Genomic DNA, 27,493 nt, shown 5'->3' on the forward strand with positions numbered 1-27,493 from the left:
ATTCCTTCCTCCCTCACCCGGAGGTTGAGTAGATGGCACCTTTCTCCTAGCTTTGGGAAAGGAGGTGGTTCTTTTCTTTCTCACTACAGGGAGTGTGTGTGTGTGTGTGTGTGTGTGTGTGTGTGTACGCGTGCCAGCGTCACGGGACTGGCTTTTTTCCTCAACTAATGGTGGGGAGGCTGACACCTCTCTTCCCTCCAAAGAGCGTGGGGACAGTCTCCTTCGTCTCCATATCAGATGGGACCTGTCTCTTTCATCCCCAGCCAAATAGGTGGTAGGGGTCTCGGTCCCCTTTTCCCTGTTTTCGGGGAGCATGACTGGTTCCCACGCTCTCCCCACAGAGCTCCGCTCAGGTTGCGGGAGACCTGGCGGTCCCTGCGGGTTAGGACCCCAGACCTAGCGGCTTAGGCGCCCGGCGCGCAGGCGGCGAGTCGGGGGCGGTGCCCGCTCTGCGGCGCGGGGCGGGGCGAGCAGTGGCCCCGCCCCAGGCCCCGCCCCAGGCCCCGCCCGCTCCCTGGCGCGGAGCCTCCAGCCGCCCGGCCCGCCCGGCCCAGTGCACCGCGGCTGTCTGCTGGGCTAGCGCGCCGCGGACCCGGCCGCAGCCTCCTCAACCGCCTCAGCCGCCTCAGCGCTCCAGCCGCCGTCGCCGCCTCAGTCTCGCCCTCCGCGCCGCCCGGCCTCGCCGCCTCGCGCGCCCCCAGCCCCTCAAGCCAGATGATGAACTTCCTGAGGCGCCGGCTGTCGGACAGCAGCTTCATCGCCAACCTGCCCAATGGCTACATGACCGACCTGCAGCGGCCCGAGCCCCAGCAGCCGCCGCCGCCGCCCCCCGGTCCGGGCGCGGCCTCGGCCTCGTCGGCGCCCCCGGCCGCCTCGCCGGGCCCCGAGCGGAGGCCGCCGCCGGCCTCGGCTCCCGCGCCGCAACCCGCGCCACAGGCGGCCCCGGCGCCGTCGGTGGGCAGCAGCTTCTTCAGCTCGCTGTCCCAAGCCGTGAAGCAGACGGCCGCCTCGGCCGGCCTGGTGGACGCGCCCGCGCCCGCGCCCGCCGCCGCCAGGAAGGCCAAGGTGCTGCTGGTCGTCGACGAGCCTCACACCGACTGGTAGGTGCCCGGCCGCCGCCGCCGCCGCTCGGGGCTCCCGGGGCCTGCCGGGCAGCTGTGGAGGCCGCGGGGAAGGCGGTCCCGGGGCGCCAAGGAAACGTTTCGGACCCGGGAGAAGGGGGGGGGGGGGGTCTGCATGGTCCCGCAGTGGGGAGATGGCGGGTGAGCGTGCGTATGGGGGGGGGGGCGGTGGAAAGGTGAATCCTGAGGTGAAATATTTCCTCGATTCTCTCAAATCCCTCACGACACATAAAAAGAGCTACTTTCTGCAACAGGGAAGAATCTTAAAAAATAGAGTTTTGTTTGTTTGTTTTCGAAGGGGAGGTGGTGCAGAGGAAGCCGACTTTCAGCCTAGACACATCAAAGCTCAGGTGAAACATTCAAAGCCAACAACAATTCTATATCGTGAGTCACGGAGTGAATTTGCAGTGGAGATCGGTGTTGTGCGGGGAGAGGGTGGTGGGGATAGATTTCACCTGGCTGGATGAGGGCTTGTATCCGTAGTGACATCAACGTTGGTCAAGGCACACATGTGAAAGCCCAGGTGTACAGAGACTTGTTCCCATGGAGCGTGGCTTAAGTCTGTTTAAGAATATCAAAATTCTTGTATTTTGTGCAGCAGGGAGGGGATTTGTGGATTTTTTCATTTGTTTTTGTTTTAGGAAAAAATATGTGTGTGGGAGGGGGTTGTGGAAGTGATGGCCTTTTCCAGCTGGAAAGATGACTGAGGTAAAATATTCTGGATCGTTAAAGGGGCACAAACAAATAGAGATCTACCTTAATGCAGTAGACGGCAACTTCAAGAATTCTCTTTCTTTCTTTCTTTCTTTTTTTTTTTTTTTTAAGGGATATTCAACTTAGAATGGTGAAGGCTGGGGGGAAATGTTACCTCTAGTTGGTAAAAGCTGAATGAGGTTCATTTAAGACACATCAGTTTAAAGAGGTTCTATTTTATGTAGCAGGAAGTTGGCCCAGGGGATGAATGGGGTGGGTGGTGATGGTGGAATTGATTGGTGAAGGGCTTGAAGAAATCAAGAGGCAAGAGCCTGGTTGCCCCCGCCCCAGGAATACGGGGAGGGTTTTATTTTTTTCGTTCTCACAGGGGTTGAGGTTACAGACTGGACCCAAGTGCTTCCTCTCGAGAGTGAGGCACAGAGGGACCACAGAGCTGTTTATCTCCATTTCCTCTTTTGGCTTGCTTCACTGCTTTTCTCTATCATTTTCTCACTGGGAGACTTGGAGGGAGGGAGTACTGGCGTGGGTGTGATGGAAGTGAGATGTAGATGTGGAGATGCACTCCGTCTGGCCCCTAATATGACTACTTTGAATAGTCATTTGGGTGACTTGCGTAGTTGCCTTTTCTCAGAACAGTGGAGTAAAAAATCTTAAGGGACCTTTGTTAGGAAATGACAAAGGTACTTGCAGGAGTGTTTGCAGAAAGTTAAGAGTATATGATGGTACCATAGGGAGCCCCCTGTAATTACTCTTAGTTCAAATCAGCAAGTGCTTATTAAGTGAGAAACGTAGGTAACTAAGCTTTACTGAACATATGTTATATGTCAAACCCTGTACTAGGTGCTCTAATATATAGCTCATTAAATTCTTACCACAAAACTGAGGCTTACAAAAAATGGATAATGTGTTCCAAGTCATAGAGCCAGCAGATAGTAGACCCACGATTTGAACTTAGGCCCGTTTGACTCCAGTAGTGCCACTCCACTATGCTATGTTCCCTTACTATTTTGTTATTATATTATTGGCAATATTAATAATTAGCTCCCTCTATAGGGTAGGCACTATAGGGGCCTTACAGAGAGCTCACATTTGGGGAGACAAAATGGAAACATGAAATGGTTAACAAAAAAGAATCTAGAATTATTTCAGACTAGTGTTTCAGGCATTCAATAAATGAAGTGAATGGGAGAGCCAGAGTTATAGGAGAAAGCTTCACAAAAGATGAGTCTTGAAGAAAGGCCAGGAAAAGGAGGGGAAAAATGGGAATGATATTGGTGCTTCGTTTTTTTACGCAAGAATCTGACACTCCTGTACCTTGTCCTGATCTCCTATCCTGTTGAAGTCATTTGTTTTGGGTTTAATTACCAGTTAGGTACCTGCAGGTAGGAAGACACTCATTTGTACGTGTATGATGTGGCTGCTGTAGATTTGTGTTTATCACTAACTGCTTCAGTGGCTTGAGATTTGAAACTCTTCTTGGGTATTTTATTCTCTAGGAAGACTGCCTGCCCGGCATGAACCAGAGAATTTGCTTTGCCCTGGAGACTAGACTTCTGATGGAAGTAATAGAAGCCATTTTCCTTTGGGCTGACTCCCAGCTGTTTTCGAATTTTCTCTGAAGTAATAACATTGATTTATTAAAACTCATAAACCCAGTTTGAGTTTAGTGCTTGACAGCATTTGATGCTTCTCTGTTTCTGTGCTTAATAGCAATTCTCAGGATTGCAGATTTTGTCTGATATCATGCCTAAATGTGTTAAAAACATCTCAGTTAAATATTGTTGAATGGTTTTATTGGAAGTTCTCTGTAAGTTAAGGAGCAGGTGCCTGCCTATGACAAGCAGAGTGCCTTAACAAGGTGCTTTTTGCTCTAAAGGCAAATTTTAGTAAGTTTGTTTTATTGTTTAAACTGTCTAGATACCAGTGAGCAGGTGTCATATGTGCCTACTATTATTTTCCTGATGCTTGACTAGGAAGTCAGAGTGTAACTTCCCAGTAGAATTTAAGAATGTCAGTCTCATCTGAATTATAGAATGCTAAAATAAAGAGGGTTTTAACAAGCATTTAAATAATTGGAGATTTAAAAGAAGGGCTTTAAATAGGCAGCCTTCAGAGCAACCTTAATATAGATTAAGATTCCTTCTAATGTTTACCAGTGTAATTGTGAACAATGGAATTTGGGGACTTTGCCACTGACTAGGTTGATGGGAAAATTGGAGGATATTTCTGTCTCTTTTGATTGAACTGTGTTTTCATTGGTTGTTAAAGATCTTTAGGTTAATTGTGCAGTGAAGAATTATTGAAAAAATGTATCTGCTTCACTAAAAAATGAAATCAAGATCATTATATCCCTTATTAGTGATTATTGTTAATATTTTAAAAATATATACATATTGCCTGACAATGCATGTTTTCTTTTAAGGTTCATGTCTAAGGTTGAAGTGCAGTTAAGATTGAACTCTAGGAGCACATGGGTGACTCAGTCAGTTGGGCATCTAACTCTTGATTTCAGCACAGGTTATGATCCCAGGGTTGTGGGGTTGAGCCCTGAGTCAGGTTCCACGCTGAGCATGGAGCCTGCTTAAGATATTTTTTCTCTCTCTCTCTCTCTCCCTCCCCCTCCCTCTCCCTGGCCCCTCCCCTGCTCTTGCTCTCTCTCTCTAAAAAAATAAATAAATAAAATAAAATCACTGAACTCTAATGATCTCTGTGTTTAAACAAGGAACAAGCGTCCATTTGGATATGTTGTTTTTTCTGCATATTACACTCTCACTGGTGAAAAGGTAAGTTTTCTCTCAGATTTTCCTGACTCCATTTTCAGTGATTTCAATAACAGTGATGAAGTGAAATTTTTCATCTTAGCATCTCTCAATGTTTGGTTTGAAAATCAGTGTAGCACAGGCATTCTAGAGACTATCTAGATGTTCTAGAAACTGCAGATATGGTAAATCCACAGGTGTTTATGGAGCATCTTCTCTGTATAAGGTATATATTCTAAGAAAAAGGAGACATAGTATCTCTCTTTTAAGATCTTTCTGTCAAGATGGATAGATAAGCATACATTTTTTTTTTTAAATTTACTAAAAACTACCCCTTGTATTCAAAGAATAATAGTCCTTGGATTAACAGCATTGACATCAACCAGGAGCTTATTAAACTACAGATTATCAGGTCCTCATGCCTACTGAATCGTAATTTGCATTTGAATAAAATCTCTAAGTGATTCACCTGCACATTAAATTTAAGATACACTGAACTAAACGGTATGTAATTAGTGCTAAAGGTGTGGCAACAACACCAACTACTGTCATTTATTGGGTAACTGCTATGTGTGAAATGTTGTATTAATAAGCTTTTTACAAATATTATTGAATCTCTACCATAGCAGTGTAGTACTATAGAAGTTTAAAAGAATGAAAAATGGGTGCGGGCTAGAAGTGGGAAGGGAATGCTTCATGGAAATATTGAGATTTGAATTGAACCTTGAAGAATTCGAATAAAAAAAGATAGGTTTGGCTCAGTCCGGAGAATGGATAGTATAAGGAAAGTACAGTGGTAGAAAAGACAAAGGCCGTGAAAAGACTGGATTGATGAATTACTAGGCAGCACCTACTTTCGTTCTTTTATGGTCCAACCTTGGCCATATTATTAAGAATAGGGGAATTCAAAGTATGGTAGTCTGAACCAGTGCTTGTGAGAGGCTCTAGAAAAATATTTGAATTGGAACTTGGGAGGAAGCTCAAATGAGGTTTGAGGTTTCTGTCTGCTAAATATTTTGTCTGTGTGTCCTGTTTCTGACTGGTGAACATAAACACACTGATTCCATAAAATGTCATTGTTCGTAAGAGCAGTAGGCTATAGCTTAGAATTCTAGATGGTTAGAGCTGGAAGATCATCTGGGTACTTTATAAATGGGAGAAATCTTGATCTGAAGAGGGGACAGTGAGTTGTTCAAGGTTATTTAACTAGTTAATGGCAAAACCAGAACTAGAATCTAGAACTTCAGTCTCTCTACTAAGCTATCTCTCCCCACTATACCACAGTACCACTCTATCCCTCTGTTTTGCTATCTTTCTACCTTTCTAACTTTTATCTTTTTCCATCCCTGATTCTTTCAAGGACTGATAGAGACTTTTCCTTTTATAATTATAGCATTTGAACTCGAAAGAACCTGAATGATCATCTAGCTGTGGAGAAATGGAATGATTTGCCCACCAATAAGAAGTTAGAGAATGGAGACTAGAACTTACATCATCTGACTCCAACTCAAATTTCTTTCTACTCTTTTTGTTTTTTTAATAACTGATATAATTTACTGAAAAGATTGATTTAAGCATCTGCAATGGTGACTTCAACCTTCACTCCTGGCTCAATCCTGATGGAGGTAATTTGTTTAACAATCCCAGAAGGACTGAAAATCAGTAAGTCGCTTGTGGATCCTCATCTGAAAATGATTCCAAGTCTTAGAACCTTCACCACAAGGAGATTTTCCTTTAGTGATTCTCAGAGTCTTGGCAACTGAACTGGTCCTTTCACTTTGAGATTCTTTTCCTTTGTACCTCTGGTCAAGTCAGCACATACGTTCTCCAAAGATATCGGGTTGTGGCTGGTTAGAGTTATTCTGAATTGTTGAATTCCTGCCTCTGGTTCCTGAGTGTTTTCCCAGTGCTTTTAAAAGCCATGACTGTGGAGTGGCTTCCTGATCATCTTGTTCCTGGGCAAGAGTGAACACTGGTGAGTCAGGAGCAGGAGCAAGGCATCCAGGGCTCCACTATAGCTGCGACCGCATCTTCCTTAAAGAGGTCTTTCTACTCTTAAGTCACTCTTTAAGCAGATCCCTCAAATTAATCCTTTTTCTCCTTAAAAATACTATTTTTGTCTGTTTTAAAGATTCTTTGTAGAATTCTTTAATGCATACTTTAAAAAGAGCCACACGAGTATCATGCTATATTCACACCAATTTCACTGTCTTATTTGTGTTATTGTTGTTTCAGGAAAGGTTATTGTAAAGTGGTTGAAGGAGATTCTTAGAGGCCTAGTAATCAAAATCCAAAAATATAATAAGGTTAGTTGGACTGTGGTACAATGATGACCTTCCTTTCAGGGACCCATTTTTACCAGTGTCCCTCTCTACTTGAGATTGCTTCCTGTCTTTCTGTACCAAGTTCAGATCTTTAATAACATTAGCCTTTTCAGTATCTTGCTAAGCAAGAAGTAGTGGAGACCCAAACAGTAAGTTTTCCAGAGTTGTATACCTTCCTCTAAAATTGGTAAAACAGTTAACTGGGATATGTTCAGTGCAGCTGAACATCTAACATAAGCCAGATGCTGGAGATATAAGGATAAGTTGGGCATAGGCCTTGTTTATGAGGATCCTCCAGTCCAAGAGGAAAGAAGACAGACATTTAAAAAAAATTTTTTTAACATTTATTTATTTTTGAGAGATACAGAGACAGAGTGTGAGCGGGGGGAAGGGCAGAGAGAGAGACACAGAATCTGAAGCAGCCTCCAGGCTCTGAGCTGTCAACACAGAGCCTGACGCGGGGCTCGAACTCCCTAACCATAAAATGATGACCTGAGCCAAAGTCAGATGCTTAACTGACTGAGCCACCCAGGTGCCCCAAAGAGGACAGATATTTAAATAGGATTTATTATAGTATGGTAATTAGCATGTGTACGATACTATGAGAACACAGAGGTGGGTTGTCCTGGGAAATGAAGATGTGGGTAGAAATGATCAGGCCGTTAAAAATGTGCCATTGTGTATCCTTAGGTAAACTATTTTGCCTCCTTGGTTGATTTTGTAAAATCTGTCAAATGAGAGGATTGAAACAGACATTCTCTAAGATCCTTTACAGCACTATATTATTTCCATGTTACAGTTTTGTGCTATTTTCTTTAAAAAAAAACTTTATAATTTATTCTATGGCATAATGCTTGTAAATCTTTGGAAGAAGAGGCATAGGTCAATAAATGACTAAACATGTCTTTGGATGAAAGGCTCATCTTTGAGTACTCTCCATTCAGTAGCTCTTTCTTACCTCCTCAAAGATGGGAATTGGGGACATGTGGTTGAATTTCTTTCTTCCTGATAGACCTAAGAACTTTTGTATACGTATGTTGAAGTATTGGCTGAAAGCCTTTATTTCTTTATCCCTGCCATATACACTGTGCTGAGCAGTTTATATAACATATGCATACACATTGTCTTACTTTATTCTCACAGTGATCCTGAACAGTAGAAAGAATATTTCATAGATGAGTAAACAAACTCATAAAAGTAATCACTTGTTAATCATAAAGTAATTAACATAAAAGTAATTAAATAGTTAAGCTGTTAAGCTGAAATTTCAGGATCTGAACCCAGATTGCCAGATTCCTACACACACACAAAAGACAAACTTGCCAGCAGAAAAAATTAGATTATTTTTTATTATAAAAATGTTGTTTCTTTTGCAAAATGATTTACCATATGATTCATTAATTTAAAAAATATATATATATATTTAAATTTATACCTGAGTGAGTTAGCATATAGTGCGATAATGATTTCAGGAGTAGAATCCAGTGATTTACTTAAATAGTAAGCACCCCACTGCTTTTGGAGTTACTCAATTTACAAAAATTTTATATATACACAGCTTTTTCAGGATCATATCCTTTTTTTTTTTTTTAATTTTTTTGTAACATTTATTTATTTTTGAGACAGAGACAGAGCATGAACGGGGGAGGGTCAGAGAGAGGGAGACACAGAATCTGAAACAGGCTCCAGGCTCTGAGCTGTCAGCACAGAGCCTGACGTGGGGCTCAAACTCACGGACCGTGAGATCGTGACCTGAGCCGAAGTTGGCCGCTTAACCGACTGAGCCACCCAGGTGCCCCAGGATCATATCCTTAAAGAGAGTGAGGGCATGGTTAAATGTAGTGGCCTCAGGATGTAGAGTTGCATACTGTTTTTAGTGTTTAATGGCACTCATGCTATATGTGCCCCTCTAAATCTTGTAGGACCTTCTGCATACTCATTGGATGGCATTGTCATTCTTTGTTTTAGCTTTCCACATAGATGCAATTGAATACCACAAGGCTACATATAGTTTTCCAGAGAGAGGAGAGGATGATAAAAAAAGTTTCTCTATTCTGCAGACATTACTTCAATGCAGCAGAAGGAAGTAACCTAGAATAGGGCAGGAGACCTATAGAAAGAATAAAGTGAGCAAATACCATAAATCTCTGAACTCTAAAGATGCCCATTCAGCGTGCCTATGAATGGGAGGAAGTATACTGGCCTTGTTTGTTGCTTGACAGCAGGCATTTCTGAAATTGTAATCAGTTCATGTAAAATTACAAAGCAGATTATGATTATATTCAGTCACTCTACACTTCTCTTTTCAGCAACATGAAACAATATGAACATATAGGACTAAGGGTCAGAAGACCTAGGGTTGAGACCTGGCTCCACCATCAACCATGTGACCCTATCAGAGTTACATAACCTCACTGAGCCCCCTTTCCCTCTATTTGACACATTTTTCATTAGACACTTACTATATGCCAGACAGTATTTTGGGTTCTGGAATAATACAGACAAAAATTCCCTTATGTGTAAAATGGAATAATAGCATATATATCTCATAGCGATGTCATGAGAATTGAATAAAACAAGGTTTTGGAAAAGCATTTTGTAAAGGGTAAAGAGCCATACTAGTGATTGTTGCATCCTTCCTTGTTTCCACATGCAGGTACCCAACCTATCTTGGTCCTTTTGTTGAGTTCCCCAGATCTTATTGTGCAGTTTTATGATCTATTTTGCACATTTCAGGGGTGAGAAATATCTTAATTTTTTTAGATTGAAGTCTGTTCATACCCAGAATTTTTGAATGTTTTCTTCGGTATTTTTTGAAAGGAAACATAATTTAGTCTGTTTTTTTGTTTTTTTAAATAAGAAACATTACCCATTTGACTCAGCTATATTAACAATTAGGGACAGGACCACATAAATCCTTATTTTATTTAATAAATGAATTCTAAAATAGCTCTGCTGCAGTTTCACTTGTGACTAATTAAGGAAGGGTGGTTACAGAGGGAGAAATGAAGGAAGAGAGAAACATAGAATGGCTTTAAAAGGTGTTCCTGTATTATTTTCTCCTATTCAATCTATCTTTCATATTGCATTCAGAATATTCTTTAAAAAAATTTTTTTTTTACGTTTACTTATTTTTGAGAGAGCACGAGCAAGGGAGGGGCAGAGAGAGAGGGAGACTCAGAAACTGAAGCAGGCTCTAGGCTCTGAGCTGTCAGCACAGAGCCAGATGCTGGGCTTGAACACATGAATCATGAGATCATGACTTGACCCAAAGCTTAACCAATTTCAGAGTATTCTTAAAACAAAAGCATTCACTGATTTTCTAGAGTTAATTTCCTTTTAAACATTCTTCTCTAACTCATTGTTGCTTGTGAGGATTATTTACAACCTCCAGTTTATCTTTTCAGATTCATTTGTCACTACTCTCTCAATCCTAAACTTTGGCTATATTCTGGATTACACTCTTTCTGAACACGTAACTTGGGTTTCAGTATTCTCTGCTATTATTACACAGTTCCTTTAAAATGCTCTTCTTCTGCTTCTCTCTCTTACCTCAGTGCTCATTTTCTTTATCCCATTTTCAGAGCATGAGGATACTGTCTATTGTTTAAAAAAGCCCCATCTCCTCCAGCCTTCTCCATGTCTTTGCTCTAAATTTCACCCCTTCTATTTCCTTCTTTTCATACTCTCATTTTCTACTGGTTGGTCCATCCTTGTAAAGAAAGGAACAAGCAAAATCTGCTCTTTGCCTTCTTAATCACTCTTCCAGATATGAAAGAGAAATCTCACTCTTGTCCCCACTTCCTTATCCTATATTTGCCCCCTTGCACTGAGAGCTTTTACCTTTTCCATAATACTGAAATTGTTCTTGCTAGGTTACCTCATTGCTAAATCCAAAGGAAGGTGTCAGTCTATACTTTAACTGATTGGCTTGATACTGTTTATCTTCTATTTGGAAGTCCCTTGGTTTCTGAATATGGCAATCTTTTTTTCATACTGTCTTTTTAAAGTTCCTTCTCTTCTTGGTCTTTTCCTTTGCTTACCTCATTAAATGTAGGTGTTCCTCAGGGCCCCATCTTCTGCCCATTTCCTTTTTCACTCTACATATTTTCCCTGGTCCATCCACTCTCAAGATTTCAGTTACTTCCTAAATGCAATCAGTTCTCAAATCTCAACCGTTAGACCAGAACGTTGTCCTGATCTTTACATGTATGTTTAGTTGCCTGCTGGACATCTCCATTTGGGTGGTTAAAGGTGACTCAAGGTCATTTGTTTCAGTATTGAATTCCTTATCTTCCCTTCCTATTCCAGCTCTTCTTATATTCTCTGTCTCAACTGAGGACACCATTAGTTGTCTGTTTCAATTTCTCATTAATTTCACCTAGAACTTTTGCATGCCTCATCATGATTTCCACTTAATAGCTTGAATGAACTATTTAAAATACAAATGTGACTCTTTGACTCCTTTGCTTAATGCGTTTCGTGTCCTATCCCATGTCTGATATGTAAAGTTCATGGCCTCCTGTGATTTGACCCCTGCTTACTTCTTCAATCTCCTAACCATTTCCATCCCTAAACTTCAGTTTACAGGATTATTGAACTATTTGAAGTTCCATATACACATTATGGCATTCCTTCCCTTTGTTTATGCTGTCCACTCCTCCTGCAATTGCTTTTCTTCTACTTTCCTTCCTTTTCTTGACTAAACGCATATTCACCTTTTGAGACTGAGATGAATATTTCCTTTATCAGAAATCCTTCTCTTAGCTCCTGGAATATATCGGGCATCTCTGTCCGCTCCATGCCCTCTTTCAGTCATGTGGATATCTTTATCACTGGACTCAACACAATGATTGGTTTATGTGATAGAGAGTTCTTTGCAGCAGGCTTAGGGTTTTACTCATTTTTATATCCTTAGCATCCAGCAGAGTGTCTGACACATAGTTTGAGTTCAGTAAATCTTTGCCAAATTGAACCTAGGAGAGTGAGATCTAGAGAATGAAAAAAAGGATAGAAGGGAACAATGGTGAGGAAGAAGTATTCTAGGATTAGAGTATATGTTATTATGTTGGAAATCATCTTTACTTACTGCAAATATAACTCTTTTTTTTAAATATATTTTTTAACGTTTTATTTATTTTTGAGACAGGGAGAGACAGAGCATGAACAGGGGAGGGTCAGAGAGAGGGTTGAGGTTCTCCTCCATAGATTATATTGACACTTAGCTCTCAAGAAGCTCATTTTTCTGAAGTTCTTCTCTTCCCTCAGCATGAAATACTCATCTTGGGCCACCCAACATGCTTGTTTCTTTTTCCTTAGTGAAAAAATTCTTTTGGTTTACCCAAAGGATAATTCTGGAGAACTAAACAACATTGTGACTGAAAAATGTTGAAATACACAGTAAGCTTTTCATGATCTGACTTTGCTTACCTCTTCAGTTCTGTCTTTGACCCCCACCCACTTTGATAGCCATGACAAACTACTCAGGTTTAATGGAATGTGCCATGCCCCTATGTTTTACTACTCCTACTACCTGAAAGGCTTCTTCTGTGTTTTTGCCTGAATAATTTTCAAGACTCAGTTCAGTTGTTGACTGTTAATAGAGTCAAGACTAGATTTACTCCTTCCTTAGTTCTTTCAATTTGTGTTAGAAACCATAATATACTTGATTGTCTCATAGCAATTAACTTGTATTATAATCAGGTTTTACTTGTCTCTCTTCTCATCTTCTCACCTTCAACACTGAGATCTCCTTGAAGACAATGACTATAACTTTAATTTTGGTATCCCCAGCATTTGGTATGACAAAGAAGGTTTTCAATAATTATGTGTTGGATCAGTCAATGACTTATGAAAAAATTTCTGAGAGACAGAGAGAGTGTGAGTATATGAGCGGGGGCAGAGCAGAGAGAGGGAGACACAGAATCCAAAGCAGGCTCCAGGCTCTGAGCTGTCAGCACAGAACCCGATGCAGGGCTCGAACTTCACAAACTGCAAGATCATGACCTGAGCCGAAGTTGGACACTTAACCGACTGAACCACCCAGGGGCCCCAAAAATATTTTTATAAATTGTAAAATGGTATAAAAGCATTAATTATTGTTACTAGCCTCCCTTGATGATAAACCTGCTCTTCCACTCTCTAACATACCCTTTTCTGATGGGCATAAACATTCCATGCTTGTTCTTGGGAGAATAGCCATGTACTCTCGATTTCTTCCCCTCTTTCAGCCTAGCCACTAACGTGTCTTTGCTTACTTGAGCCTTTCTCAAATTTTGGAGTCAGTTCTTTCTTTTTTCCTTCTGTCTAGGACCATTCATCCATTCCAGTCCTCCTAATTACAGCTATAATAACTTTCCAGGATATATACCTCTTATTTAGTTCTCTGTTCAAGAGACCTAGCAACTTTATGCAGTAACTTTAGCTTGAGGTAATCCTGCAAAAAGAGGCTTGGACTTTGTAGGAGGCAACTGAAGTCCCTTTTGTTCTGTTGTGGACTCTAATCCTTGAAAGGCCCTAATATTCATAATAAAAACTCAATTGAATACTGTTTCTTTTATACTTCCAGGTTCCAGTAATAATCCAGAGAGGGAGCTGTATGTGGGGGGGACATGCTGGAGTGTCCTATGCCCCAAGTCTCATGGTGCAGGGCTCCAAATTTGAGGGTATGTAGTGGGATGTGGTAGACCCTGTGACACAACTCTAGGGTTACATATGGATATGTTTCCCTCTTCAGCCCCTATTATTCCCTGATGGTGAGAATTTAAATTCTGTTGAGTGCTAATTAATGCTTTACCTATTAGACAAAAGGGCACCAATGAAAGATTGATCTGCTAATCAATCAGCAAACATCTAACTCCAGTGTGTTAGTTGCCATTAAGACCACAAAACCAGCTAAATACTTAGATAATTATAGAATATATGCTTTCAGCCTTGAGAAGTTGTGCAGAATCTCAAGGAAGACAAAAATTAGGAGAGTATGGTAGAAAGAACATTGAACACATTTTAAAATATCCAGATTCAAGTGTCTACTCTGCCAGTTAACTTTTTGTGTCACCAAAGGCAATTTAAGTCTTTAAGCTTCAATTTCTATTTCAAAAATTAGGGATTTGTGTTAAATCATTTATCTTCAGAAATCAAGTGATTTTTAGAAATCAAGTGAGTTCTACAGTTTAGATTGTTTGACAGTATAAAGGGTTTTTCAGATGAAGGAAGAGATTGCTGTGGGCTGAGGAAGTCAGAAAATGTTTCACATAAGGGGTAGATCTGAGCTAGCCTTTCAAGGCTGAGGGAGATTTAGATTAATGAGGAAGGAGAGATGCATTTCACTTAAAAGGAAAAGAAAGCAAAAGCATAACAGTAATGGGTAATGTGTGTGTAGAGAAGATTTAAGCTAGTTAGTGTACAGGTTTCAGGGCAGGGAAAAGAGAAAGTTTGGGTAAGCAGAGTGGGAGAAATGATGATCATAATACATAATCTATTGGGTATATGACAGGCATTGTTCTATGCAGATTTATTAACTTATTTACTAGGTTATTAAATAGGTTATTATTATTAACTTAATTTTACAAGTGAGGAAACTAAAGCTCATAGTGAATCCAGGGTTTGAACCCAGGTAATCTAGTTCTGAGTCCATGCTTTTAATCAATTTGTTGTGTAATCACTAGAGAACAGTGTTCCAAATTGCTTGCCCCTGAACACCTTGATGTTTCTTATCTTCAATGACAGAGACACACATTTGACCTTGGGCAATTTCTTATTCTGTCTGAACTTCAGTTTCTTTATCTGTAAAGAGGAAATAAAATATATCTCAAAGGGTTCTTATGAGAACCTATTGAAATAAACTGAAAACATCTAATCATAGTCTGGGACATAGAGATGTTCAATAAGTGTTCCACCATGATGAGCAGATTTTGACAACAGCATACCATATGAGTATTTGTAGGAGACTTCAAGTCAAGTAAAATTATTTGTAGACAGATTTCCATGACACTAAAAATAATTTAGAAAAAATAGGACAAACCTAGATGAATATTCTTTCATTTTGATTGTAGTAGTTGGTTACATATAGTTTAGAGAACATTGATTACTAGTGTTTTGAAAGTCTTGGGGGAAGATATTTTTGAGATAGCTTTGTTCTTTGAGTGCTATCACATTCATTGTCTCATTTAATCCTCTACATGATAGTATTTGTGGGGCATAATTAATGTTATCCTCATTTTATGCATGAAGGAATTAAGATGGGGAGATGACCCAAGCTCACATAGCCAGGAAGTGATAGAGTCAGGACTAGAACCCAGGACTAAACTTCTTTGACTTTGGATTTTGTATATTTTTCTACTAGCTTCCTAGACAGAGTTGCTGGTGTCATAGAACTAGGTGGATAGCTAATCTAGTTGGAAGCTTATATTAAGTGGACAAGAATATCAGTTCTTTCAGCCATTTAACAGACATCTTTGTTTTCCAAGGATATTAAGCTTAATGATTTCTCTTTAATGCTACCTCGAAATTCTCTTGCAGAAACTTCTGGGTTCTGACACAAAAAGCCAATGAACAGTGCCATGGAAGGTGGTGACAGGAAGGTTGAGACTGATACTTTTTGGAAAGAAGGGAACCAAAAAACCTCAAGAAGCATCATAATGTTCTGGAAAGCATAGGAGATTTGGAGTCAGATGGTCTGGGTGAATTCAGGTATAGCAAGTTGCTATCCTTTTCTGAATCTCAGTTTCTTCATCCTTAAAATTGTAGTAATAATGCCTGCCCCTCTTTCTTCATGGATTGTTGTGAGGTCAAATAGCAAACTGTAACACACAGATTTAAATATATATGGACTGAAGCTATTGCAACAGGTAGGATTGAGAGTTGATATGAAGAAGAATTCTCAATTTCCTCTTAAGTATTGTCATGGGCAGTTTTTCTAGTTATTAGGAGTAGGAATTTAGGGGAGCAAATATATTTTTCCTAGTATCAGGGCTGTTGATTATAGTAAGAACTGTGGAGGTGGTGAATTTTGTTGTGGTTGTTGTTGCTGTTTTACTTTTCTGTGCCTTCTCTCCCTGTTGACACCTTTCATTCTGAGTCCATGGACATATGTCCTGTGACTTGGGTGGCACTCATTCCAGAGGTAAACATATTTTTCTGAAACAATTTGGGATAGGAGGTCTTATTTTTCAGTGCAAGAATTAGTCTGGTGATTTTTAGGAGCTGAAATGAGGAATTTGGAGGAAATTTTAGTGGCTGGACACAGTGGTGGTTGGAACCTCCTCGAAGTCAGGAGGTTCGTGGAAATTGTAGGCCAGATTATTGTCGGTGTCCCTATCTCCTAGCCTTTAATTTTCAGTAGGCTAAATTAATCTTTGCTCAGCTAGAAGTTGTTAATGGTTATTGGCAATTTCTTTTCACAGGTTTTTGCTTTTTCATAGAAGGAGTTGGAAAATAGAACAATTTCTCTAATCCTAAATAACGAATAGTGGAATTCCAGCCCTAAGATTGGGAGCAGAGGAGAGTCCTTCCTTATTGCTACTTGCCCACATGAAAAGTCTTCTCTTTGAAAGAATAAATTGTCAGTTGACTTGGTAAAGTAGGATTAGGCTGATTTTCCTTTAGCTCCTAGATGACTTATGCAGTCATTTTGGTTGAAAAAAATATACTCAACTTAACTTTGACCCTGGAAGGAAATTTAGGATTCTGTAATAAAGTCATACATATAAGTAAAACTTGATAATTTCTTATGTACTTTGACTTGCAGGTGTCATCTCACTCAATTGTCACCTTAACCTTGTGATGTAATTTGGTATAACTTCCTGTTTTGATTATGAAACCAAAGCTCAGGTAGATTGTGATTTGTGTATATAGTTACAACATGAAATAGGTAGAGTGACATCTAAAATCTAGATTCTTCTTTCTCTGTGCTTTTTTCTCCTTACTTCAGTGCCTCTTTTCTCTATGTAGCTAAACTACTTTCTGAGCCATTAGTCAATTAGGACACTTTTGCCTAAAAGCACTAAGGATGGATAAAAAAATTGCTTAAGCTGGAAAGAGCCTGTATGGCCTGTGACAGGTGCTGCGTAGGTTGGTTGAAAAACAACTTAAAGATAATCTCCTTTCCCTATGTGTTTTTGTTAATACTTAGAATATTTTTATGATTTATAATCCTTCTGGTGTTTCTGGTATATTTCAGACTGATTTTAAGTTGTCAGGAAAGGGGATTTTTGACTCCAGAGCTCAATTCCTTTAAAGCTTCTTATTTTCCTTTGTACCTGGAAATTTATTTCTTAGCCAGATTTTAGGATGGTGTCAAATTTAAGTTCCTACTAAAAAGACTGTTCTCTGTGATCTATTTTTTTCTGCCTTCTTTTTTTCAGGTAGCCAGTCCCTCTTGCTACATCCTACCCCTTAATTCCAGCAATAATTATATGCAAAGTTCTGAGAGTCAAAGGGCAGTGGGTTTGGGGGTAGGGCAAGGATATGAAGCTCCTGTCCCTTCTGATTCCATGTGTTCCTCCCAAATCCTGGGAATACCTAGCACCCTCTGTCTTTTTCCACACCTTTTAGGAGCATCTCAGCAGTGGTCTTGAGGAAATAAAGACTTCCCAGAGATTTTTCAATGGTTGGTTTGGTTTTTCCCATCAATAGAGCTTTAAAAAAAAAAAAAAAAGGCACGTACAGATCAGCCTTTTGCTTACTTTTAGTGGTCTCCTTTCCCTCTCCATCTTGAGGGTATTTATTATGAAGTTTCCCATGTTATTTCATTCATTTTTTCATGAATTATTCTGTAGGAACTGGCACTATAATGCTGAGCACAAGAGACATTGTCCCATCTTCACAAAACTTATAGTTTATTTGGAAAGATAGTCAAACAAGCAATGTAATAAAGTAGGATTTATAGGTATATCAGCATGATTAAAGAAAGTTTTAAACAGAACATATTTCTCTCATAATTTTGCCATAGCAATAGAGAAGCTGCTTCTACATTTTTCCACATTCTCTTCCAATATTTGACTATATGCAAACTTATTTTTTACATAATTGTGATTGTTATGTAGCCATAATTTCATATTGTTTTTTCAGTTATAATTTTTACATGTTGTTACTTATATATTTTTTTCATAGCACTTGTACCATGATTTATCCAATTATATTTCTATTAGAGAACTGTATTGACTTCAAATTTTTCATGATTATTGCATAGTAAGACTATAGGCATTCTCAATTTTCAGGTAAGACTATAGGCATTCTCAATTTTCAGGAAAGGAACTACTTGATAAAAAAATTATGAAATATGTAGCTTTTGATATTACTATACTGTTTCCTATAAAAAGTTTTTCCTGTTTGTAGTCCATCAACCATTTCTACCTCACTTTTCAGCACATTATTATTTTTTTTAATATTAATAGGAGTAAAAGCAATATTTGAGTGTTTTTAAAAAATATGTGTATTTATTTGTTTTGAGAGTGGGGGAGGAGCAGAAGAGAGAGGGAGAGTGAGAATCCATGAGGGGCTTGAACTCAGAAACTGTGAGATCATGACCTGAAATCAAGAGTCAGATGCTTAACTGACTGAGCCAGCCAGCCACCCCAAAGCAATATTTGAGTGTTTTAACATGCATTTCTATGAATACAGGTAAAGTTGAATGTTTTCCCTAATGTTTGTTTATAAATATGTGAAACAATTTCTCTGGACTTGGGAAGTTTACTTGTTGATTTGCTTGGGACATTTTGATTTTGAATGGGACATTTATTGTTGATGAGGAGGAATGGATGACAGTGGGTAGAATGTCTTCCTGGGGATTACATCTAACTTGGCAAAAACTTTTGTAATGGTGGAGTCAAGAGTTGGATTCTTTGAGCTAAAATCAGTACTGCACGTGGGGTCTATACTAGGCTGTGAGTTCTTTTAGGGCAAAGGCTATGTTTTATTATTTGCCTCAGCTTTTTAGCATGCTGGCTGATAGTAGGCCTCAAAAAATTATTGAAGGAATATGAATTTCTTGGGAGCACTGGATAAGTTCCTTCTCTAAATATTATTCTCATCTCTTCTTAAATTGCCTAAAATGTCACCATTTAAGATTTGTTCTTTGGATCTTAAAGATTTTCTAGTCTTGGAGTCCTCTAGGAATTTATTAATACCTATAGGAGGATGACTATGGTGGTCTCAGGAATCATATTGGAGATTACAACCACACTGAGAGCAACACTCCGTATGGATGGAATATAGAATAGACACCTGGTGGTGGAGGAGTGGAGATGGGGTGAGAGATGCTCAGAAGAGTAGTAGGAAGTTGTCGAAATAAACCTTATCTATCTCAGAGAATCCCAGGAATATAAGAATTGGAAAGTAATCTTAGTGGTCACCTGAGCCTTGGTGTCATTATGTATAAATGTCAATGAGAATGTCTACTTTCTAGGGTTATCATGAGATTTTATTGAAATTAAGTAGTTTATGACAGTGCTTTGTAAACTCTGAAGTGCTATGTGGAAAAAAAAATCATTGTTATCATCACCATCTCATGTAGGAAACCAAAAATAGGGAGATAAAGTTACTTTTATTTTTTCCCAGGAGCTAGATTTATTTTTTATATTTTGCTGCCAATCTTTATCATATGAAGATGAAATAGAACTTTCTAAAGTATTATTTTCCCCCAAGGGAATAGGGAGGATGGAGGATGGGGGGTAATTTTGAGGGGTGAATAGACTTTCTTAAGCTTTTTACTACTTTTGCAAATGATTAGTTTTTTTCTCAGTCCTTTTCCTAGGGTTGAATGAAAATAACAAGAAGAAGATAAAACAACACAAGTATGGCAGAGTGGGCCATATTCAGATGCAGTCAGTGATTTGATAAGAAGGAATCATGAGCTGATCCTGGAATAGTAGATTGGGATCTGATAAGAAGAACCTTGAATGCAAAGCTCAGAGATGTAGTCAGTGGGGAATAGTGAAGGTTTTGGAGCAAGAGAGTGATTCAATCAGTGCCTTCCTTGGGAAGGTTTATCTGGAGACAGTGTAGAAATGGAGGAGGAAGAACTTGTGTTGGCCTGGAGACTTTAGGAGCATATTTTGGTTGTCCATCTATGAGATACTGGAGGCTTATAGTAGTGGGACCATGACAGTGAAGAAGGGGTTGATACAAGGATGTCAGAGAGTGTAGTCCTTGGCTAAAGGAGCTCTGGGGCCTTATGACCTTCAGTCTATTATCTCTTCCAGAGGCCTGTTTTCCTGGTAAACTTTTTAAACATTGAAGTATTAAAGTGCCAAATAATAAATATATAGTTCATTGGGTTTTTGCAAAGTATAAAGTACAACACAAGTCAAGATACACAACATAACCAATACCTGCTAAGCTTCTATAATGCCCCCTTCTTGATGACCCTGAAAGCCCATACTATACATGGGCCCCCTTCTGAGACTTAGTAATTATTTGTCCCTGCAAACAGCAGCCTCCTAACTAGGTAACCCTCCCTATGCCCTCCCCCGCCCCAGTCCCTCAGTCTCTTCTGCCTCCCCACGGAATCTCTTAGCAGCCAGTCATTAAGACTGTCTCAAGGTAGGTATTATACTGGCATATCTTTTGCTCCAGCTGGCAGGCTGACGGAAGAAGCTCCCATAGCATTTTTAAGGCTAGTTAAACCTCTTATTTCTCTCTCTCATCAGTTTTCTTCGTGTAGCTTTTTACCCCCAAGAGTAGGAAGACAAGAATGACAAGTAATAGGGCTAGCTGACAGGAGACATGGCCCTAGTACTAAATTATTGTATGCCCTTAAATATCACATATCCCTTCTCCTGATTGAAGTTTTATAATTTATAAAAAGAAGGTGTTGGATTGGGGTAACTGGTTCCACAGACCATTCTCGGGGCTTACTGTGGGAAGACTCAAGTGGAGATACTTTGGATCCTCTCTGTATTATTACAACCAGAGCAACTCTGGTTTTATTTGTTGCGTATGTATTGACCTTTCTCCTGAGATTTTAGTTAAAGCAAAGGATTATATAACAAATATATTCTTGAAATCCACTAGACTTAGAAGATCTCTTACAAGTGAAAGTATTGTGAAAACTTTGTGAAAGATTATGAATGGCACAACAAGGATGAGCAAAATTTTTACCTTTAACATTTTCTTTGTATGCACAAGGCCTTCATGCTATCCTCTGACCCTGAGGGAATGGAGGAGGTATACTTAATTTTGTCTAGATTGGGAAGGATTAACCAAAGAGGAGGCATCGGAGCTGAATTTAAAGGAAGAATAGAAATTCACAGGGTGAATTAGGAGATTGAGGGGAATAAGGCATTTCAGGAAGAGGAATGAGGCAGGAAGGCATGAAAAGATACTTATTTTGGAAATATTGTATTCTTGGTGTAGATATGTGTATGATGAAAAGGGGAACAAAGGAATGCTAGATGATATGGGTTGAGAGGTCAATGGGCTCTTTTTTAAAGGGTCTTGAACATTATAGTTATAGTGATGAGGACTAATGAAAAATTGTAAACATCATTTGAATTAGCACTGCTAGATGAATTTGGGGCTCCTTTAGATTCAGGACCCTTGATCCGCACAGCAGTGTTTATAGCTATGGCAATTGTGAAGCTCACACACTAAGAAGTGATTTTGATTAGAGAGAGCCTTGGATCTATCCTAATTTCTTCTTCTTAATTGGCTTAGAGTATCAGATATATGTGTAATGCTTGTATAAAACAAAAGGCTAGGGGAGTAAAAGAGGCTCTGTTGATGGGCAGCCAGTCTCCACACTGTAATGAACTCAGTGGTGTCCTTCCCATTTAAACTCATCATCAGAGGTGGAAGTGGCAAGATTGTAGTTTTACCTCCTGTGTGAAAAATTAGAGTCAGTCTTGTGGCTCAGGCTTTTCAGATCTCCTCATTCTGCCCCTGGAAACATGTGTTTATTTGTAATGCATTGCATTTGTGGTAATTGGAGCAGCGTGCCTTTTGTTTCTTCTGTCAAACACCTGTCTCCCTGCCTAGAGAGCCTCAGAACCTGATGTAATGAGCCTGTGAATTGTATTAGGTTGGGAATCAGGTTCCAAATTAAACACATATGAAGGTGTCCCACCCATTTGCTCCATTTTTTTCATTTGTGCCCTTGAGACGTCCCTAGATATCATGAGTCCCTAGATCCACCGGTTGGGGACACATTTCATGTTGGGGCACAGTATCTGCCCATTTGGGGCCAATGTCAGCTTCATCCATTTTACAAAACTGAGAAGGACTGAACTGACATTGAAAAGTTACTATGACTAGGCACTTAACATATATTATCTCTTTGAATCTTTACACTTTCAGAGAGGTGCTGTTGCCATTTTACATATAAGCAGATGGTTAAGTAACTTCCCCAAAGTTGCATACAGCTAGAAAGTGGTGAGGATTTGAATTTTTGTCTGAGTTGAAAATCCGTGTTTTTTTCTACTTCTTGACTCTGAAGGCAGAATAATTATGCTATTAGAGTCATAGAAATTTCACAGCTGAGTGGGAAAAAGCTTAGGGGAAGGACTTAAGGCATCAAGGTCAGAAAAGAGGTTTTGGAAAATTGACATTTAATCAGAAGTAGAAGGTATACAAAGTAATAAGTTATAAGCAATTCTAGTATTTACCCCACTTTGGGAATGAAGCAGATTATGCTGTGGCTAGTGATGAGTTTAGATAATTTCCAGGTATGAGTCAGAGCAGGAGATTGATATGCTATGTAGCTAGGGCTTTCTTTTAAAAAAATGAGATATAATTTTAATACCATGAAATTCACCTTTGGGACACCTGGGTGGCTCAGTCAGTTGAGTGTTTGACTCTTGATTTCAGCTCAGGTCATGATCCCAGGGTTATAGGATTGATCCCCACTTTAGGCTCCCTGCTGAGCATGGAACCTGCTTGAGATTCTCTCTCCCTTGGTCCTCCCTCCCCCACTCATACTCTCTCGCTCCCTCTCTCTCTCTCTCTCAAAAAATCACCTTTTTAAAGTATACAATTCACTGATTTTAGTATATTCACAAGGTTGTGTAACCATCAGCACTACTTCCAGAACATCTTCATCATTCCAGAAAGAAGCCCTATACCCTTTGGCAGTCGTTCCCCATATCCCCTTTCCCTAGCCCCAGGCTAATCTACTTTTTGTTTATGTGGATTTGCCTATTCTAGACATTTTATGTGTGTGGAATTATATAATATGTGACCCTTTCTTCTATGTTCAGCTTCTTTCACTTAACATAGTGTTTTCAAGGTTTATCCACATTGCAGCTTCTATTAGTGCTTAGTTCCTTTTTTAAAAAAAGTTGATTTATTTATTTTGAGAGAGAGAGAGTAAGCAGGTGAGGTGTGGGGCAGGGGTGCGGGGGGAGAGAAAAAGAATCCCAAGCAGGCTCCAAACTGGCAGTGTGACATGGCTTGAGCTGAAATCAAGAGTTGGACGCTTAACTGACTAAGCCTCCCAGGCAGCCTAGTACTTGGTTCCTTGTTATAGATTTTATTCCTTTTTTCCTTTCTATACAATATTCTATTGTATGGATAACCATATTTTATCCATTTATCAGTTGATGGACATTTGAGTTTTTAACACTTCTGTGCTATTATGAATAAGACTGTTATGAGTGTTTATGTACAAATTGTTACATTAACATATGTTTTCAGTTCTTTTAGGTATTTTTCCAGAGTGGAATTGCTGGGTCATGTAGTAACTCTTTTCAACTTTTTGAGGACCTCCAAACAGTTTTCCAAAGTGGCTGGTACCATTTTACATTCCTACCAGGAATGTCTGATGGTTTCACTTTCTTTACATCCTTGATGATACCTACTGTCCTTTTTTTTTTATGGCTATCTTAGTGTGTGTGATTTTGACTTACGTATCCCTACTGATTAATGATGCTGATCATCTTTTTCATGGGCTTATTGACTATTTGTATGCTTTTTGGAGAAATGTCTATTCAAATCCTTTCCCATTTTTTAATTGGGTTAATTGGGTTGATTTAATTGGGTTTTTGGTTATTAGAGTTCCTCACATGTTATAGATATAAAGGACCTTACCAGAGATATGATTTGCTAATATTTTCTCCCATTCGCTGGGTTGTCTTTTCACTTTTTTTGTCTTCCTTATTTGACGTTGTTGTTTGATATTGTTTTTTAAAGCATGAAGTTTTTAATTTTGATGAAGTCCAATTTATTTTTTATTTCTTGTGTTTTTGACATATATCTAGGAAACCATTTCTTATTTCAAGGTCACAAATATTTACATGATCTATGTTTTCTTCTAGTTTTTAGTTGTATCTCTCACATTTGGGGTTTTGAATCATTTTGCATTAATTTTTACGTGTTGGGTTCTTATACATGTGGATATTTGTTTTTCCCAGCATCATTTGTTGGAAATGCTTGTTTCCCCCATTGAATTGTCTTGACACACTTGTTGAAAATCAATTAATGGTAGAGTTATGGGTTCATTTTTGGATTCTCAGCTCTATTCTATTGATCCAGCAGATTCCAACGGTTCATTCTCTACGTCAATACCAACACCATGCTGTCTTCATTGTGTAATTTTGTAAGTTTTGAAACTGGAAAGTGTAAGTCCTCCAACTTTCTTTTCCAAGATTTTTGTCTATTCTGGGTTCCTTGAATTTCCTGATGGATCTTAGCATCAGTTTGTCAATTTCTGCAAAAAGAGCTGGAATTTTGATACAGATTGCGTTGATCTATAGATTACTTTGAAGATTATTGACATCTAGTAAATCTTACAATTCATGGACATAGTTGTCTTTCCATTTATTTTGATTTTTTAAAATTTCTTTCAAAACTGTTTTGTAGTTTTCATTGTATAAGTCTTCTACTTCCTTTTCAACATTTATTCACAATAATTTTAGTATTTTTGGTGCTATTATAAATGGAGTTCTTTTCTAAATCTTATTTTATTTATTTCATTTTTGAATTATTACTATATATAGAAATACAACTGACTTTTGCATATTGATTACCTCTTGCAACCTTGCTGAACTCACTTATTAATTTAATTATCTAATTGTGTGTGTATATTTCTTAGAATTTTGTATATATTAGATCCTATCATCTGTAAGTAGAAATAGTTTTTCTTCTTTCTTTCCAATTTGGATGCCTTTTATATCTTTTTCTTGCCTAATTGTCTTGGCTGGAATCTCTAGTACAATGCTAAGTAAAAGTAGAGAGAGCAAACATCTTTGTCTTATTGCTGATCTTTGGGGGAAAGCCTTTAGTCTTTCACCATTAGCGTAATGTTAACTGTGTTTTGGGTTTTTTGTTTTTGTTTTTTTAATAGATCCCCTTTATGAGGTTGAGGAAGTTCCCTTTGATTCCTAGATTGCTGACTGTTTTTACGATGAAAGAGTGTTAGATTTTGTCAAATGCTTTTTCTATGCCTATTGAAGTGACCATGTGGTTTTTATCCTTTATTCATATGGTGTATTGCATTAACTGATACTCATATGTTGAACCAACCTTGCATTCCTGGGATAAATTTCATTTAGTCATGGTATATAATCCCTTTTATATATTATTAGGTTTGGTTTGCTAACATTTTGTTTGTAGCTGGGAGATATTTAGTAGATCTTCTGATATTATGCAAGGAGAAATGGAAGGTGCCTCATATTATTCCACTAACTGCTATGTGCCACCACCTTGCTAAAGGCCTTACATATGTTACCTTATTTAAGCTTCTATCTTGCAGATGAGAAAACAAAGGGGCAAAGGTTTTTTTTTGTTGTTGTTGTTTGTTTGTTTGTTTGTTTTGGTTGTTCGGCACTTACCCTGTCTTAAATGATGTTTGATGCTGCAAGGAAAAGAATTGAGATGGAACCAAATAAAACAATGGATTTTTTGAAGGTGTGTTCTGAGTTGTAAAATTAGTTTTATGTATGGAGTAACAGAACTGAACCTGTCATGAGTGTCATCATAGACTAGATATGTTATATCAGGTGAGGCATTGAAGATAGAGAGAAACTAACGTTTTTCTTAATTGTATGGCCACTCTTTTTTTGATATCAGGTAGCGCCTAAATCAAAGCCATCTTTAAGCCTCAGGCTTAAAGAAGACACGTTTCCTGCCCTTGAGTAATTAATAGTCTAGTTGTGGATGACATGCAAGCTGTACAGTGAGATTCTAGGCCTCTAGCAAAGGTGGGCACTGGTGTTGGGAGAGTCTGGAATATTCATTGTATACTTAGATGATGGTGATGATGATGACAACGATAATAATAATAATAATAATAATAATAAAGTATGGAGTGATTAGGTATGAAGTATACTGGTTAGTGATTTGGGAGATTTGTGGTCATGTTTGAGGAGGAGAGGCTCTCTGAGTGCTCAACAGTTTGATCATCATGAATTAGGATTGTATGGGCATTCAGCTTCCCAAAGGTGATTGGAATTTGATGAGAGATGGCAAGTGTGTAGCTGCAGATAGAAATGGCAGTGAAAGTAGACTTTAGAATGGAAAAATAGGAGGTAGGAAGTCTTTGGATTGGCAAATGAATCTAGTTTTGATGAATAGGAGATAAGAATGGTGATTGGTTACTTCTGATGGAAGCCAGGGTAAGGCAGAGGGTGTGGTAGAGAGCTTTAGTGGTGTTGGCAAATTCTATTCCTTAAAGTGAATGGTAGGTCCATGAGAGTTCTTTTTATTAGTAGGCTTTATAACTTATTTATGTTACATTTTAAAATATATCTAATGTTTCAAAAAAGGAGGAGAAGAAAGAAAGAAAAGAAAAGAAAGGAATAGAATTAAGTCCCAGCAAGGAACTAATGTGTTAATAATGGAAATGTCAGGTAGCCTTTGCTTAATGTATGTTTTATTATAGCCATCTTGCCTATTTGGAGTCATTAGAGGAATATGTGCTTCTGTATTCTCTTCCATAATCTATAACTGAAAAGGTAATTTCTTAGGGCTGGGTTTTGGGAAGAGGAAAAAAGATGAAGATTTGAAACAGATTTTGTTTCTCCTTTCCAGAGGAGAAAGTGGTAGGTGTGGGAGTGGGAGCTCATGTGTTCAGGCATCAAACTTGGCAGACAACTCCTTCAGAGCAGATGGAGTGAGGATTTCATCGCCTGACAGACTGACTCAGACCTGCCTCCCTGCAGCCAGCCACTACTGGGCATGGTTTGAATCTCTGTCAAAAGCTGCAGGATCTTGTTATTCCTCCTTCTACTCTAGCAGTGGCTAACTCTAACCTTCCCAGGTGAAGAACTGTCCAGGACTCAAGGGAGCCAAGTGTTTCTTCAAGGATCTGATGATATATTTGACCTTGGTCATTTGCAGAGATAGTGGCTTTGATGAAATGGGCATTTCTTAGGTGGTGTTTAAGCAGAGGCTGTAACTTCCAACAGATGACTCCTCCCATCAGTGTTGCTTTAGGGAGGGTTTTTGCATTGGATTGGATTGGATTGCCTATGTGTCCTCCATGCTTCTTTTCTGCCCTGAGGAGATGAGATGTGAAGTGGAAGCTTCTCTACAATCCAGTGATTGGCTTAGTGAGGTCAGCAGAGGAAAAATCCCTGGGAAAGGCTTGGAGTTACTGCCTGAGAAGTAAGCGGCTTTCCAGAAATTACAGATCTTGCTGCCA

General features: G+C 39.1%; 1 protein-coding gene across 1 annotated transcript in view; it reads left to right on the plus strand.

Moving 5' to 3' along the window:
• Positions 1 to 546: 546 nt before the first annotated feature.
• Positions 547 to 27,493, plus strand: part of SYN2 (synapsin II) — a 199,043-nt gene continuing 172,096 nt past the window's right edge. Inside the window, exon 1 of the mRNA XM_042911021.1 lies at positions 547 to 1,100. Within this exon, the coding sequence (XP_042766955.1) occupies positions 715 to 1,100 (386 nt within the window). The 5' untranslated portion in view covers positions 547 to 714. The remainder of the gene's footprint in view (positions 1,101 to 27,493) is intronic.

The sequence above is a fragment of the Panthera leo genome, chromosome A2 (genome assembly GCF_018350215.1).
Source record: "Panthera leo isolate Ple1 chromosome A2, P.leo_Ple1_pat1.1, whole genome shotgun sequence".
In the NCBI taxonomy this organism is placed as follows: domain Eukaryota; kingdom Metazoa; phylum Chordata; class Mammalia; order Carnivora; family Felidae; genus Panthera; species Panthera leo.